Here is a 14,989-nt window from a genome sequence, read left to right on the forward strand (position 1 = left end):
ACCTGCGGAGAGAGAGGCCCCAAACCGCTGGAGGGTGAATTTCAGGCGAGGTCGCACCAGCAAAGGGCCTGACAACACCACAAAACCAGAGGACAACAGTAAAAAACAATACCTCACACAACCATCAGGGGGCAGGAGAGAGAGCCAATTCCACACTGTCTCTCTGGACTGAGTAAACAACATGTACAGATGATGTGATTGAAGAGATATAACTGTGCCCAACATGTACACCTTGACTGTGGTCTTATAGGCCATGCACTGTTCTGTTGAGGTGATGAGACCAGTATTTGTTGTAAAGATAATTAGAAATTCCAGTTGCACTTTTACTTTGACATGTGAACAGAATTTGATGCTGAGCATTGATCTTGTGATATTATCCTTTCCTACAATAATTAACCATCAGTTAATCGTGAATTAAAGAATCAGACAATGAGTCAACAGATGGCCTTTTCTAGTTTAATTTTTGTAAATAATAAATACCTCAACATGTAAAACACAATCTCAATACGAATGCCGGACATACACTGTCAGTCTCAAACACACACACAATCCAGACACACGCCACACCAAATATAAAGCTATTTCCAACAAAATATAGGTTACTTTGCCATCTGTCCAACAAATATTAGAGAAATATAGTTTAATTTCAATAAAACTTTGCCAATGTTGAAATGTCCTTTGGACACTCCCAAATCTTGATAGTTAAATATTAATGTATTCATGTCAATTACACACGAAAACCTCCTCTTTTACATTCTGATCAAACTGCATAAGCCACCCTACCAAGTCTCAGCTACTTCTCAAGACCAGAAAAAAATTGAAATGAACATGTAATACCCACAAAGCAATTCACTGTAAGACGAGTCTGCCCCGTCTGGTGAAAATCCAGCCAACTGCTGGGTGGGAAACGGATAAAACACAATACAAACTTGTGCTGTTAATGACTATTTACAGTTTCGCTGAGAACACTATGGTTAATATTGAATTGGAAGAGTATTTTAAGTCACCCATCATTCTGACATTAGTATAGTATTAGCCTAATAACGAACAAACAAGAAAATGTTCATCCAATAATTGACATCATTTACTATACCTGACGTGGACAAATATTACATCAAACAGTAGAAACATCGAATTGTTTATAAATTACATAACGTTCTGTTGAGGTTAGCAGGGCATATATTGTGTCCCTTGATTCTTTATGTAGTGTTAATATTATATTATAATATTATATATGCATATATATCTTACATGTTAACAAAGAGCACAACCAGGATACAAGACCAGAGTGCTCTATGTACAGATGTCCATTTAAAGGTGGCAGTTCAAGAATTAGGGCAGTTTCTATGTGCCCCCTGAGAGCAAAAAGCCACTATACTCTACACTGCAGTGTGAATATACGGTCTCACACTCCGTTCTATAGATCTCTCACACTGTGACGTTCACACTTAAACTGCCTCACAGATACTGTCAGCATCATAATATACCACACAATTTAAAAAACTTATTTATGGTCAATTTTAAGACTGGAACATGAATAGTGATTATATACTCAATTATTGTTGAGGTCTATAAAATGTATGCTGATCAGTTCATGTTTACAATTATTTAAGGTCAATTAATTACGTAGCATTAACAATTTGTGAATGTGTGTGTGTGTAGACTGTAAATGTGATGTCTCTGCCCCAGTATGCACATCATTTACTGACAAATATCCATTGGAGCAGGTTGGCAACCGTTTTGTGATGCTGCACACTGGAGTTAACCCTAACTGCCTTACACATGGCACATTCCTTTAGCTTACCCTGATCCTCTCACCTGGTTATGTCACGTACACAGAGTTCGATTTGTATTCTCAACTAAATAACAAACTAACTAACTACATTAATACTGGTTCCTTGTGTGGAAAAGAATAAGAGAAGAACATGCTGATTGTCACCATTCTCTCCACGTGCATTTAAAAAAATCTCTCGAAATGAAAGAATTAAAGGGAGTGTTAAAGCTAGAACTGATCTGTGGCCGTCTGTAACACTAAGCCCCTGCTCCTTCTCAGAAGGCCCCACTGAAGTCCATTTAAACACTGCAGGAGTAGATTTACTCTTTATTAGACCATACCATCCCTTCTTTAAAACACCCTAGATTACTCTAATAGACCATACCAACCCTTCTTTAAAACACCCTAGATTACTCTTATTAGACCATACCAACCCTTCTTTAAAACACCTAGATTACTCTTATTAGACCATACCAACCCTTCTTTAAAACACCCTAGATTACTCTAATTAGACCATACCAACCCTTCTTTTAAAACACCCTAGATTCATCTTATTAGACCATTCCAACCTTCTCTTTTCACTCCAAACTATACTCTTATATTACTATGCAGCTTTTAATCACAGTGTTAATTGCACTGTGGTCATAATATGTCCTTTGAATAAGTTAATAATTGGCTATATGTCTGTAGTATTAAACTCTGCAGTTTACTGCAGAACTATAGACACGTCTATGCATCGCTAGTGCTTAATGATACAGCCCTGTAAACAAATGAGATGAAAAAGACACAAAAATGAATCTAAATTTAACAACAAAAACTACAAAAAACTACAAAAAAGCACTTGTTCATATATTTCTCCTGGTGGCTGTAAAAGCACTCCTCCTTGTCGCCCCTCTGTGGCCAGGCCAGTGCAATGCAGGGCTAGGACTGGAGGAAGGTGCTGATGGAGCTGATGAAGTCCAGGGGCTTGTCTGCGTGGATCCAGTGGCTGGCGTCTGGAATGTACTGGATGTCAGCACACGGGAAGAGACGCTGAATCTCTGGGTAGTCCTCAGAGCTGGGGGGGGGGGGGGGGGGGGGGGGGGGTGGACACGTACCTGTGTTAGCCAAAACCCTCGCCAATGTGAATGTTATATGCTGGTTATATGCACATTGCTAACATGTTCACATGTAAAGTCAACCTCTACAGGTGAGTGCAGTGGACTCTAAACATAAACTCTAAGCAAACCATACGCAGATTTCATACGCAGGGCCTGGAGACCTTCTTTTCCCATTACAATATCCACCAAAGATTAGAATTGGAATAAAATCATAAAAGGTCCATGTTTGCTTGTCTGTAACTTCCAAATGTGTGAACTGATCCTTTGTTTCTTTCTGTCTTTCTATCTTTCATCTCTTTACCTGATATACGCGGAGTTGGTCCCACCAAGGAAGAGTGTGGGGCCCTCATAGCTGGTGTTGAATGCTGGGAAATTCATGATGTCTTGCAGATGATTGGAGATGGCATCTAAGTTGACCCTCCAAGAATACTGTCCTTCCTCCTCAGTCAGGTTTGTCAGAAGGAACTGCCGTACTGAGCGCTCCTTTGAAAAGTCCCAAAGAGCATACAATCAATGTGTGTGAAAAGCACATTATGAAGGTTTTTGTCTAAAACTAAGTGAGCTTACAAGCTAAAAGCAAGAAGACTGGCCTTGCAAACACCAACAGCATCATCAGTGGCACTGATAAAAGCTAGCTAGCTTGGGCATTTGCATTCGCTTGTGCAGTTGCATTTTCACAGGGAATCGGACCTAGGCAACAGCCTAGGCAACTAGCGAGAACGACAGGCGTGGTTTTCTATTCACATGCTCATATACCACTGAAACAAATTTGAGGATGGTGCAGAAACTAAATGAAATGCCCTTAACATTAAAAACCTGCCTACTGTAGCTTTAAACTGAGTATGTGACATAACGACAAACATCACACTGAAACGCTGCCTTTCATTTGACTTGTGTCCAGAGAGAGAGAGCTCACTTTGACAAATGTGACATAAGAGTCAAACATCACACCAAATGTCAAACATCACACTGAAACGCTGCCTTTCGTTTGACTTGTGTCCAGAGAGAGAGCTCACTTTGACGAGCTGACGTAGCTGGTCCTCGGCCAACCTGCGCGCAGTGGAGCGGGGCACATCCTTCGGCACCTTCACCTCCTTCATGGCCTGGATGTAGGCGGGGAAGTTAGTCAGCGGTGTGGTTTGGGCGGGGCTTATGTCCACCACCACCAGGCGCTCCACTAGACTCGGCTGGAAGAGAGAACAGGAAGAAGAAGAGAGAACAGGAAGAAGAAAAGATAACAGGAAGAAGAAGGGAACAGGCAGAAGAAGAGAGAACAGGAAGAAGAGCAAACAGGAAGAAGACGAGAGAACAGGAAGAAGAAGAGAACAGGAAGAAAAGAGATAACAGGAAGAAGAGAGAACAGGAAGAAGAAGAGAGAACAGGCAGAAGAAAAGATAACAGGAAGAAGAAGGGAACAGGCAGAAGAAGAGAGAACAGGAAGAAGAGCAAACAGGAAGAAGAAGAGAGAACAGGAAGAAGAAGAGAACAGGAAGAAAAGAGATAACAGGAAGAAGAGAGAACAGGAAGAAGAAGAGAGAACAGGAAGAATAAGAGAGAACGGGAAGAAGAAGAGAGAACAGGAAGAAGAAGAGAACAGGAAGAAGAAGAGAGAACAGGAAGGAGAGAGAACATGAAGAAGAAGAGAGAACAGGAAGAAGAAGAGAGAACAGGAAGAAGAAGGGAGAACAGGAAGAAGAAAGGAGAACAGGGAGAAGAGGAGAGAACATGAAGAAGGAGGGAGAACAGGAACAAGAAGGAAGAACAGGAAGAAGAAAGGAGAACAGGAAGAAGAAAGGAGAACAGGGAGAAGAGGAGAGAACATGAAGAAGGAGGGAAAGAGGAAAGATGGGGGAAATGAAAGTAGAGGTTCATTTCATTGTCGACAGTCTCAAGGATTTTACCAACACAGTGTCCCCGTAGCCTGTGGCGTAGCGGGTGTTTTGGCCGCCCTGTGCGGTAGCCAAATTCGCCGCCCCCTTTCAAGGAGGATTTCCTACTGGTGCGAATTTTTGTTATTGTTGTCAATATATGACTTTGAAGCTCCGCGAGTCTTTGTCCTAGCGTCATAAAAAGAACACCCTCAGAAACCTTGAATCTTGTTCTGTGTACAGATATATACAGTTCGAAAAATAATAATAATTAGCACTTTGTAAGGAGAATAGAAGTAAAATCAAATCATTTTCTGAGTGACAAAACAGCTGCTAACGACCCACCTGTTAGCAAATGAGGGCTATTCATTTGTTAAATGCATGGTAAAGAAGGCGGTGAGGACAAACGTATCCACTTTGAGCTGGTTGCTATGGTTACCTAGTTATGCTAGCTAACTAGCTAGCTAAGGAAACTTGTAATAACCTTAAACGGTTTAAATGGAAGAGTCCCATTTACATAAAATGATCGCTAGTTATCTAGCTGATGTTATAGTCTCCTCGATTAAACTGATCAAATTATAATAGGAAAAGGTCGAAACCCTCAGGGTGCCTGTGCAACTTTGTATGAACGAGTTCATATTCATAAGTTCATATTGACACATATTAACACGAAGAGTTCAGCCAGCGCATGTATTACCTTACCTATTTGTGTGTAAAGAATGCTGATATGAAATATGAAAACAACCAGTAGAAACATCTGTGTATAATGTTCTTCAAAAACTTAGGATACCCTGCTTGAAAATGTTGCAGAATGCAGTCCAGAAGTACAATTTGGCACTAAACACAGAGACGTTCCACCAAGACGTTCACACGCGCAGGTCGCGGGAGATTGTTTACAAGCTGTCGAACTAATACGTTGCAAAGTGGAAGCTAGGGAGACCGCGCCACTACAAAACAGCACCATATTCTAAATTCGGCCATTAGGGAAAACAACTTATTATCAAAAAATTACAACAAAATAAATCACAAGAAAGTAATACAATTATAGTATTGGCCGCCCCCATTCAATTGGCCGCCCTGTGCGGTCCGCACACCCCGCACACCCCACGCTACGCCACTGCCCGTAGCTCAACTGCGAGAGGAAGGTGCTAACAACACCAACAGTAGGGCTGTGAACAGGCATGAATCTTGCAATACGATACGCACTATGATACGGGGGTTACGATTTAATATATGGCAATACGTTGCGATACTGTAAGCAAGGTGACATATTGCCATTTTTTCACTAATCACGTTAAAGTGGCAGAGTCAAATGGCTGATTACAACACTGCTATCTAACGGTTACTGTTTGAGCAGTGTGGAGCTGGCAGTTGGTTTACTGAACATTCTAAAGAGAGTCAACTGCCAGGTATCAACAACTGCCAACTTTAGAATGTTGGATTTGTTTGCGTTTGTTGGGGCAGTGTGCAAGCTGCATAAGGAGCACACTCACTGATGATAATGTCTATCTGTACTGTAAATTGGTTTGGATTAAAAATGTCCGCCTAAATGAAATGAACACAGCTCCCATGTGGTTGACATGCACAGGAGTCCTTTCACTAGGGGTTGTTATGGTAAAGATGTTCTCTAACTCTTACGTCCTTTGACATTATGTGTATGTGAAGTATTTACCCAAATGGACAAAGGATAGGCCTATTCCCAAACAGATATGTTATTGGCCTATTTGCAAACAGACATGTTATTGGCCTATTCCCAAACAGACATGTTATAACTACTTACTAACCTCGACCGTTCGGTCATGCCGGGAAACATCAAACTTCGGCTTTGGCGTATCAACCTCGCTATCGCTCGGTCGATACGTTAAAGCCTCAGTCTGATATTTCCCGGCATGACCGAACGGTCGAGGTTAGTAAGTAGTTATTCTTACTCTTCTGTTTCCTACATTACCTGCATGAGTGCTGTTGTCATGGCCACCTTGCCTCCCATGCTGTGGCCAATCAGAACGCATTTCCCGATTCGCAGTTGAGCAAGCAGTTGCGTGAGATCATTGGTCATGGCCTCATAGGTGATAATGGGGCTGTGTGTGCTTTTTCCATGGTTACGTGCATCTACTGTCAGCACCTGACTGGACAAAGGACAGTTAAGACACTAACTACGACACAAGCTTAAATTTCAGCAATCATTACATATAACATTAAAGTCTGTCTAAAAAGGTAACATCACATTACACAACTTACACATAAAGCTAACATATTTTCTTTTTCCTTCCAAATTTTATATCCTTTTATATCCATCCTTTCACTAGACTACATTTCTACATTATAAAAAAATAATACAAGCTATAACACTCAATGAACAAGCAACTACACTCAAATCATTTAGGCCTAAATGGCCTTTTTGGAAAACGCAGAATGTGGCACTGCAATACACGGGGCAATTGTAAGTGTACATCAAAAGAAGGTTCTCCTTCTTTCATTTTTCAGGGCCAGTTTGGGATCATAGACACCACATAGCATGCTGTTTGGGATCATAGACAGCACATAGCATGTTGTGCAATACCTTTCTGCCGGTCCGCTGGACTAAGGACTTGGCTATGGAGTGGAAGTTGGATTTACTGCCGAAAAGACCGTGGAGGAAAACCAGCGGCGTGTTGTCCCCTTTTCCATCGAACACGTCATAGGTCAAATTCACAGGTCTGAAAGGGGGAGAAGGTCTTTATTAGGTCTTAGACGCATCATGTAGCCCTACAAACAATGAAGGCTGTAACTAAGGTTCCATAACTTGCTAAGTTGCTCAAATGGGACAGCACCCATGTAAAGCAATGCTTTTGCCACCTTGAGCGACTTTCTGCAGGACTGGGTGGACTTGGGAGAGGTTTGTAAAAAATAAAATGTGCACATTTCCACAAAAAAAAGTTTGAATAGATACTAATACCCAATATCCATCACTTGCCATACGAGTGACATTAATGTCAAGTTATGTTGTGTTTACCGTGGCTTGTTATCACACATCCAACCCGTTAGCTGGCTAACCTTGGGTAACGTTAGCCAGCAATGCTAGCTCACGACAGAGTGCTTGACTCATTTCAGAAACACAATGTACAGTGTAATTTAAGCTTACTTGTGAATCATAACCATCCTAGGACATAATGTTACATACATACAAACTGACTGACTTTGGTTTGCTGTTAGATAGTATTTATATTATTAAAGAGCTAAAGGTAGCTACTTAGCGGACAAGCAATGGTACCTTGTAGAAACAGCAGGAGTGTTCGCTTTAGTTCCGATTTGACGAATCCAGTGCATCCGTGCATTACTAAAGCAGGCATTACGAGATGTAGTCATAGAAACACATGATGTTGCTCTGTGCAAGAGACCACCTGAAAGAAAGCGACAAGTGACACTCATGATGACATAGAATATTTCAGCCGGAGGGCCAAATACCACAATACACGAGAACTGTTGAGGGTGCAAAATAACTATTGGCATGGAGTGAGGGAACATGGGGGCGGTGTTCACCTGATGGGTCTCGGCTCTTAACCAATCAACGAGTCGTTCATTGCTATTTTGACGCTACTTTCACGTCCTTGGAAACCGATTGGCTTAATTTTTTGTGTTTGCCTAAGGATTGTGATAAATATAACCTATCTAGTATTGTTTTATTTTAACAGAGCACACAATGACCAGTTCAAGAACAGTTTTTTAATGGCAAAGTACTCCTTTGATTTCTCATGTCAATCTCATTGTCAACCATCTTCAAGACCACTGTAGCTGAATAAAAGGAAAACGAAGGGGAAGTGGATGCTTTAAGTAGCTTGCCTCTCCACTCTGACATGGACCTGCTTGTTGTAGCCTCCTTAAAGACGTGCAAGAGAAAAACACATTTCTCAACTGTGCTTGCAGGCTAAGCCCACATCTTTCTCATTAACAAGGAGCCAGATGTTGGTTGCTGCTGGATTTAGCCGTCAACCTGACACATCCCCTCACTGGCTGACTCTTGGGCTATTTCAATCTGACATCAAAGCTTCTTCCATATCTGCAACCACGTACTACTTAACCTATCTTTGTGTTACATGCATTCATTTAGGCCTACTCTCAATTGTTATGTATGTGTCTGCCAAGCCATACCAAATACAATACATGTAAAAACAAATTTCATTTTTAAATCCTGCTCATGGCCATTACATATCACATTAGTTGAGGTATATTTAACGAGTTAGCCATTTCATCACTTCATCATTCATCCTGAAGGAGAGACGCCAATGCATTTACTTTCTGCAAATTCTGTATTGACACTAATAGTCACGCAGAGCAAAATATTCATACTAATTCATATTAATTTATACTTCATCCTTCAGTAACACTTTACTTGAACCCTGCCTTGTAAGATGGACATAACCATGTCTTAAACATGTCAGGGCAGATGTCACATGCTGTCATATGCCGTCAGTGTAGAGACAAGTTATATAAGTTGTAAGTTATGACAGTATGACAACAGCTTAGTAACATGTGACATAAGCTGTTATGGCACCTAAACTTCTTAAACATGACAATAACTAATGGTAAGATGGAGCTGTCAAATCACTGGACAACAGCTGCCATGATGCTAATGGCAGTAGCAGACATGAAGCATAATCATGCTTGTTAGGTCATGGTTTATCAGTCTCCTGGCACAGGTTCAAATACAGTGTAGGTGTAAAGAGAAATGCCTAAGAATTCAGAGAATTGAGATAGCTTGGTAATGTTACCATGAGGATGTTGTTTAAACCTGATTTGTTTTTTTGGAATGAATCACCCTCTCAGAATGATTGAATCAGCTCTTATAATGATTATATGTTCCTTTGAATTAGTTATATATTGTACCCTTTTGTGTTGGGTGCACTGCACAAGCTCAAGTTTTTTTTGGGTTGCCAGTCTCTCGAGGTCTTGCTCTGTTCTAGAACATTCTGGGAACAATGTTTCCAAAGTGTCCTTTTTCATCTGACCACTGCTTTCAATACTCTACACAGCATGAGTAAGTGGTAGCAGTTTCCTTCAATGGACTTGTTTCACCACACACTGCTTTCATTTTTGATTGGTCAAACTGTTGAATTATACAACTAACCTGATTCTACATGACACTTAAGACACTGTTCACGTGGGACAGAGGCTATGTTCCTGTCTTCTTAAATAAAAAACATTTCAAATTCTGTAATGCATGCCAAATTGCCTTTTATTGTAATTGTTGGTGTGATGGATTTTTTTGTCCTGTGGATCTTTCCTAAATAACTTTGTAATTTGATGAATGTCACCTGCTGGCCATAAGTTATAAATACACTCTTCTAGTGTAATCTTAGTTATACATGGGTAAAAGATGTGCTGTTGTCTTCTAACAGCGGCCAGTCCTCTCACTGTCACATGTAAACACTCATTGCCAGCAACCTAACAAATATAACAAATGCCCAACCATAGATACAACAACAATGCCTAACCGGCTGGAGACATCCGCAACACACGCCGCATGTTGCATGCAAGATCCGTAGAGGCCCTCCTTCACAGTAAAACATGCTGTTTCGGTAACCCACAAGTGCTAAACCCAACAACTTGACTGCCCAACCATTGAACCTGAGCATCAGGACACAGCAACAACAACAAGGCACCCTTTGTGAGCATTATATGTGTTCATAAACATACTCCTCCTAGTCAGTGAATCCACCCCAATGGAAAAGGCACAGACAAACTGCTTTGGAAGTTGTGTTTGGATTACTCCCTCAATGTTCCCATCATTCATTAAAATTGAATTTTTTTTAAAAAAACCGAATTGCTCCATATTATTCTATTCTACACCTGCAACCGTATAACACTTCACACCTCTGATATCATTTCATTGAGAGTGAAAAAATCTGATGACGTAGAGCAACTCATTTGTCTTTAATTCTATTCAATCGTATAGGGCCATTATCAGTGTACATTGTCTACAAAAAAACCTGTACAAAAACAGTAGGTTAGGTGAACATTAGGTTCATCTTAATAAGACCAGGCCTCATTGTTAGGCATTAAGTTTGCCTGTGTTAGGCCGCTACAGTGCCCTTCTCAAATAGGGTTTTACCATAAACAATGGCAAGAGGAACAACAGAACAAAAGCATGAAAATTCAGTCGGTGAATCTCAGATGAGATAAAACCTCAAACATAGCCCATCCTCAGGTGAAGGGGAGGTATTCTTAATTCATTAGAAGAGGCAAGGGCTGTGTCAAGGGACGAGGTTTCCATGGAGGTGGCAGCGGATGCTTGGTATACAGTCTCCATAGCGACTTAGACAGCTGTAGCAGTTCAATGTGGTATCATCTTTCATTTCACATTTACATTTACATTTAGTCATTTAGCAGACGCTTTTGTCCAAAGCGACGTACAAGGGAGAGAATATTCAAGCTACGAGCAAACACATTCCATTTCTGTTCTCTCAGTTTGTCTCGTGTCAATTTATTGTCTTTCTGAGAGGATTTATTTGAGGTTTTTCTGCACTTGGACAGTCCAATAAATATTATCAACATTATGTGTAACAATTTAGCATGAGATCGTAGCTTAATGTGATTTAGCTGCATGTGAGTATTTGGTTTATCTTTCAACTCTTCCCCAAAGTGAACATACACATTGTGTTCTCCAAATGCTCTTCTTGTTTTGGTCATCTGTAATCTAAATCTAATCTAATTTCCTCCATAACAATTGTTGATGCAACACACAAAGGCTAAAAAGGAGGAACTTTGTGGCCTTTGCGGTTTAACCACTTCTCCCAAATCTATTTATTTAGATATCTCTCCTCAGGCAAAAATAACAAACAAACAACAGGAACAACAAAACCAATATGGGAAACACAGTTCATTTATTCCTATTCAGATACATCTCACTGACTCTTAATCATATTTATATCTAACATTAATAAATAATTAAAAGAAAAGCTCATTAAAAAGAAAGCAACAGTAAGATGTATTAGCTTATCGCCCTTAGGCTGTTGGTCAGATTGGCATGTTAGCATTTGCACTTATTTTTGAAAGATGTGTCCTATGGATTGCATCGCATGATATGGTTTGTAGAGCATCAGTATGTGTCTATGGAATTCAATTGCCCCAAACCTCAAACTTAAATGGATGAGTAAGAGCATCAGTGTGTTTCTCAAACTTAAATGGATGAATAAGATGTCAGATCTTAAGGGGTTTGTTTCCTTTCCTTGCTGGATAATTTGAACTTTTCATAATGGGTGTATTGTTCACATCCCCCCCCCCCAAAACACATACAGAAACATAGTCACAAGTTGGGTAAATTATTATCTTTATTTTTTTCACTTAATACATCAAGCTAAACCGTATGAACAGAGCTCAGGGTCAACAGACTCAGACTTCACAGCTCAAGCAAAAGAAGGCCTTTAGGCTCAACTCAGGCTTCAGTTCCGTCTCTCAAACTCTCTTCTGGTTTCAGCCAGCACAAAATAGCAATAGCAAATACAAACATAATGCAATACAAACATAATTTTTTTTTAAAACAACTCGACTAACTGAATAAACCATAATGCAAGGTTGAAATGTGTAGATTATGTGAACCACAAAAAAAGTATGTCAATATGAATTATATTCTATGTCCTATGAAATATCTTTGGTCCACAAGGTGATGTTGAAATGAAATACAGTTGGCCACTAAATTGATGAAGTGAAAAGTGGGGAGTAGTTGGTAATCTGAGCCCTTTGTTTGCCTGTGATGAGGTGGGATTAGCCCATGATGTGGCCTACTGTTCAGCGTGTTGCCGCTGTTTGTGTTTCCCCCTTGGCTCCCACAGTGACAATGCACCAGCACTCTCTGTGAGGGCCACCTTTGCCAAACAGCTCACAGCTTTGAGTGTTCAAGAGCCTGAGTGAAGGAACAGGTCTAGGCTATGTCAAATATTGAGTAAATGAAGCAATGATGGATGAACAAGAACATACCATTAGAAATAAAATGTATCTTTTTAAGAAAAACAAAGGCTTTACATTTGCATTTAACTTACATAAAGCAATGTAACACATATAACAATGTAACACATGTAACAATGTAACAACAAATAAAAATAGCAAGTGGTCCATGTGTATAATAGCCAATTAGACTTGGCACTGAAACTAGGGTGACAAATGTTCCCCTCTTTCAAACTAATCTTTGTTGTGGATTTGTTGTGATTCCTAAATGACTATTCACTCACTAAAACAACCTGTATTTTTGGCATTCCCATTGAGCATGGATAGACCTGATATCATCGTTTCGGTTAGATGTTTGGGTTTCATCTTGAGTTTTTTTTTCCAGGTCAGGATTTTCCTAAACAAATATATGTAAAACCCGGCACTCCTCTCTGACATTAACTTTCACAATTACTTTATCTGTTTTTACCTACTTTACACTACAAAAGCTGCATTTGTGCGACGTCAGAAGTACAAACAATAACATTAAGTGGTATTTCACCAAAGTTTGAATTTAAAAATGCATATTTTACAGACCTCAGGATTTTATCCTGTTTCTAATCCAAAAGCGCAAAGAAAGGAAAACCAGGACAAAACCAATTTCCACAAGAGCTGTTTTTTTTTTAAACATAATCCTTCCTGTCGTACCCAGCGGCACTCGCTGAGCTGGGGTTGTTGTACGCCATTTTCGGGGGTTTGTACCTCGTCTCTTTCGGAGGACAGGTGCAGCACAGCATGGCCCCGCCAATGAGGAGAAGAGCTGCCGCCGCCCAGCCGATGTACAGAGCTGCCCCCAGCTCTCGACGCTGAGAGGAGATGACCAAGGGGTTGTAGAAGTCCCGGATGGTGGTATTGGCTGACCAGGACACAGGGATGAGCATCAGTATGCCTGCGATGATGAAGAAGATGCCCGCGATGATCATGGTCTTGGCCTTGGATGCCTCGTCCTCGATGCAGTTGGTGCACTTGGCTCCCATGATGGAGATGAGCAGGCCGAGGACGCCCAGGATGATGGCGATGATCGTCATGGCGCGTGCAGCCTGCAGGTCCTGAGGCAGATTCAGCATGGAGTCGTAGATCTTACACTGCATCTGGCCCGTGCTTTGCACCACGCAGTTCATCCACAGGCCCTCCCAGATGTTCTGCGCCGTCACGATGTTGGCCCCGATGAAGGCTGACACTCTCCACATCGGCAGGGCACAGCTCACGATGGCAATGATCCATCCCACGATGCCCAGAGCAATGCCTCCAATCTCCAGTCCTGCTGACATGATGTCTCCCCCGCAGTAACTTCCTCTAAGACGCAGCTGAAGTGCAAAAGATTGGCACCTTGTTCCAACAAAAGGGACGTTATGGCAACCTCAGGTCCAGCGAACAATGACAGGAGAGCAGCCTGTGCTCCAGCAGGTACCTGTCCTGAGGGTGTGGTGATACTCTTGGAGGAGGGGTCTACAGGCGGCTCTTTTATCCCTGGGGACCAGGGTAGGTGGCTCTATGTGACATCACCAGAAGGAGGAGGAGGAGGAAAGAAAAGTAAACTGATGTCATCTCTATATGTAAACAACACCTGCTAGTGGTCGGCAGCTCTACGGGAGACACACACACACACACACACACACACACACACACACACACACACTCATACATACTCACACACACTCACACACACACACACACACACACACACACACACACACACACACACACACACACACACACACACACAAACACTCATACATACTCACACACACACACACAATGGGCAATGTGTAGGGTTTCCATCATAGTTTCCAAACCTTAGCCGGTCTGTAACAAGTGAGTTTATTCTGGGATATAAATATTTAAACAAGCAGTTGACTTTAAAAACAGGTTTGTCTTGTGTAAAATGTCAATTTTTTTGGAGAGTAATATTAGCCTGAGTCTCTGATTAGTTCTTGGTTACCTGAATAAAAATACAGAGGTGGTTACTGGAAAGTGTGACGGTGGTTCAACCATACCATACTGGAAATGTCACACTCATAGACATATATAGACATTTAAAGCTTTAAATCTCCTGCATTTCCATCAACCCTTGACACCAGCACACGTTTTGGTTTTGTCAGTATTGTCGAAACCCAAAGTGACAAGCACCAATTTGCCCTACATGTGTTTCTGGCTGCTCTTTATGTAGCTTGGAGGGCTCAGCACAGTTCTGTGTTCCTGCCACTGGTAGAGCCAGGGCAAACAACACCAAGGTCATGGGTTTGATACCCTGGGATTACGCACTGATGGAGGAAATGGATAGTCAC

At 41.2% G+C, this 14,989-nt stretch overlaps 2 protein-coding genes across 3 annotated transcripts; both read right to left on the bottom strand.

The window, feature by feature from the left end:
- Positions 1 to 2,329: 2,329 nt before the first annotated feature.
- On the bottom strand, positions 2,330 to 8,245 carry abhd11 (abhydrolase domain containing 11). 2 transcript variants are annotated; one of them, XM_042708535.1, is made up of 6 exons: positions 7,993 to 8,245; positions 7,303 to 7,438; positions 6,691 to 6,868; positions 3,891 to 4,061; positions 3,176 to 3,357; positions 2,330 to 2,831 (listed from the first exon to the last, which is right to left on the bottom strand). In XM_042708535.1, the coding sequence occupies exons 3-6, from the start codon at positions 6,796 to 6,798 to the stop codon at positions 2,696 to 2,698; spliced, it is 597 nt and encodes a 198-aa protein (XP_042564469.1). In that variant the 5' UTR covers positions 6,799 to 6,868; positions 7,303 to 7,438; positions 7,993 to 8,245; the 3' UTR covers positions 2,330 to 2,695. The 2 variants fall into 2 exon arrangements, with proteins under 2 accessions (XP_042564469.1, XP_012671964.3); XM_012816510.3 differs by having other exon boundaries at positions 6,691 to 6,864; positions 7,993 to 8,243.
- A 4,530-nt stretch (positions 8,246 to 12,775) lies between these two features.
- Positions 12,776 to 14,050, bottom strand: LOC122133057 (claudin-3-like). Its single transcript, XM_042708376.1, has one exon. It carries the CDS (start codon positions 13,970 to 13,972, stop codon positions 13,325 to 13,327), a length of 648 nt encoding a protein of 215 aa, XP_042564310.1. The 5' UTR covers positions 13,973 to 14,050; the 3' UTR covers positions 12,776 to 13,324.
- Between the last annotated feature and the right edge of the window lie 939 nt (positions 14,051 to 14,989).

Source organism: Clupea harengus, chromosome 8, assembly GCF_900700415.2.
Source record: "Clupea harengus chromosome 8, Ch_v2.0.2, whole genome shotgun sequence".
Taxonomy (NCBI): domain Eukaryota; kingdom Metazoa; phylum Chordata; class Actinopteri; order Clupeiformes; family Clupeidae; genus Clupea; species Clupea harengus.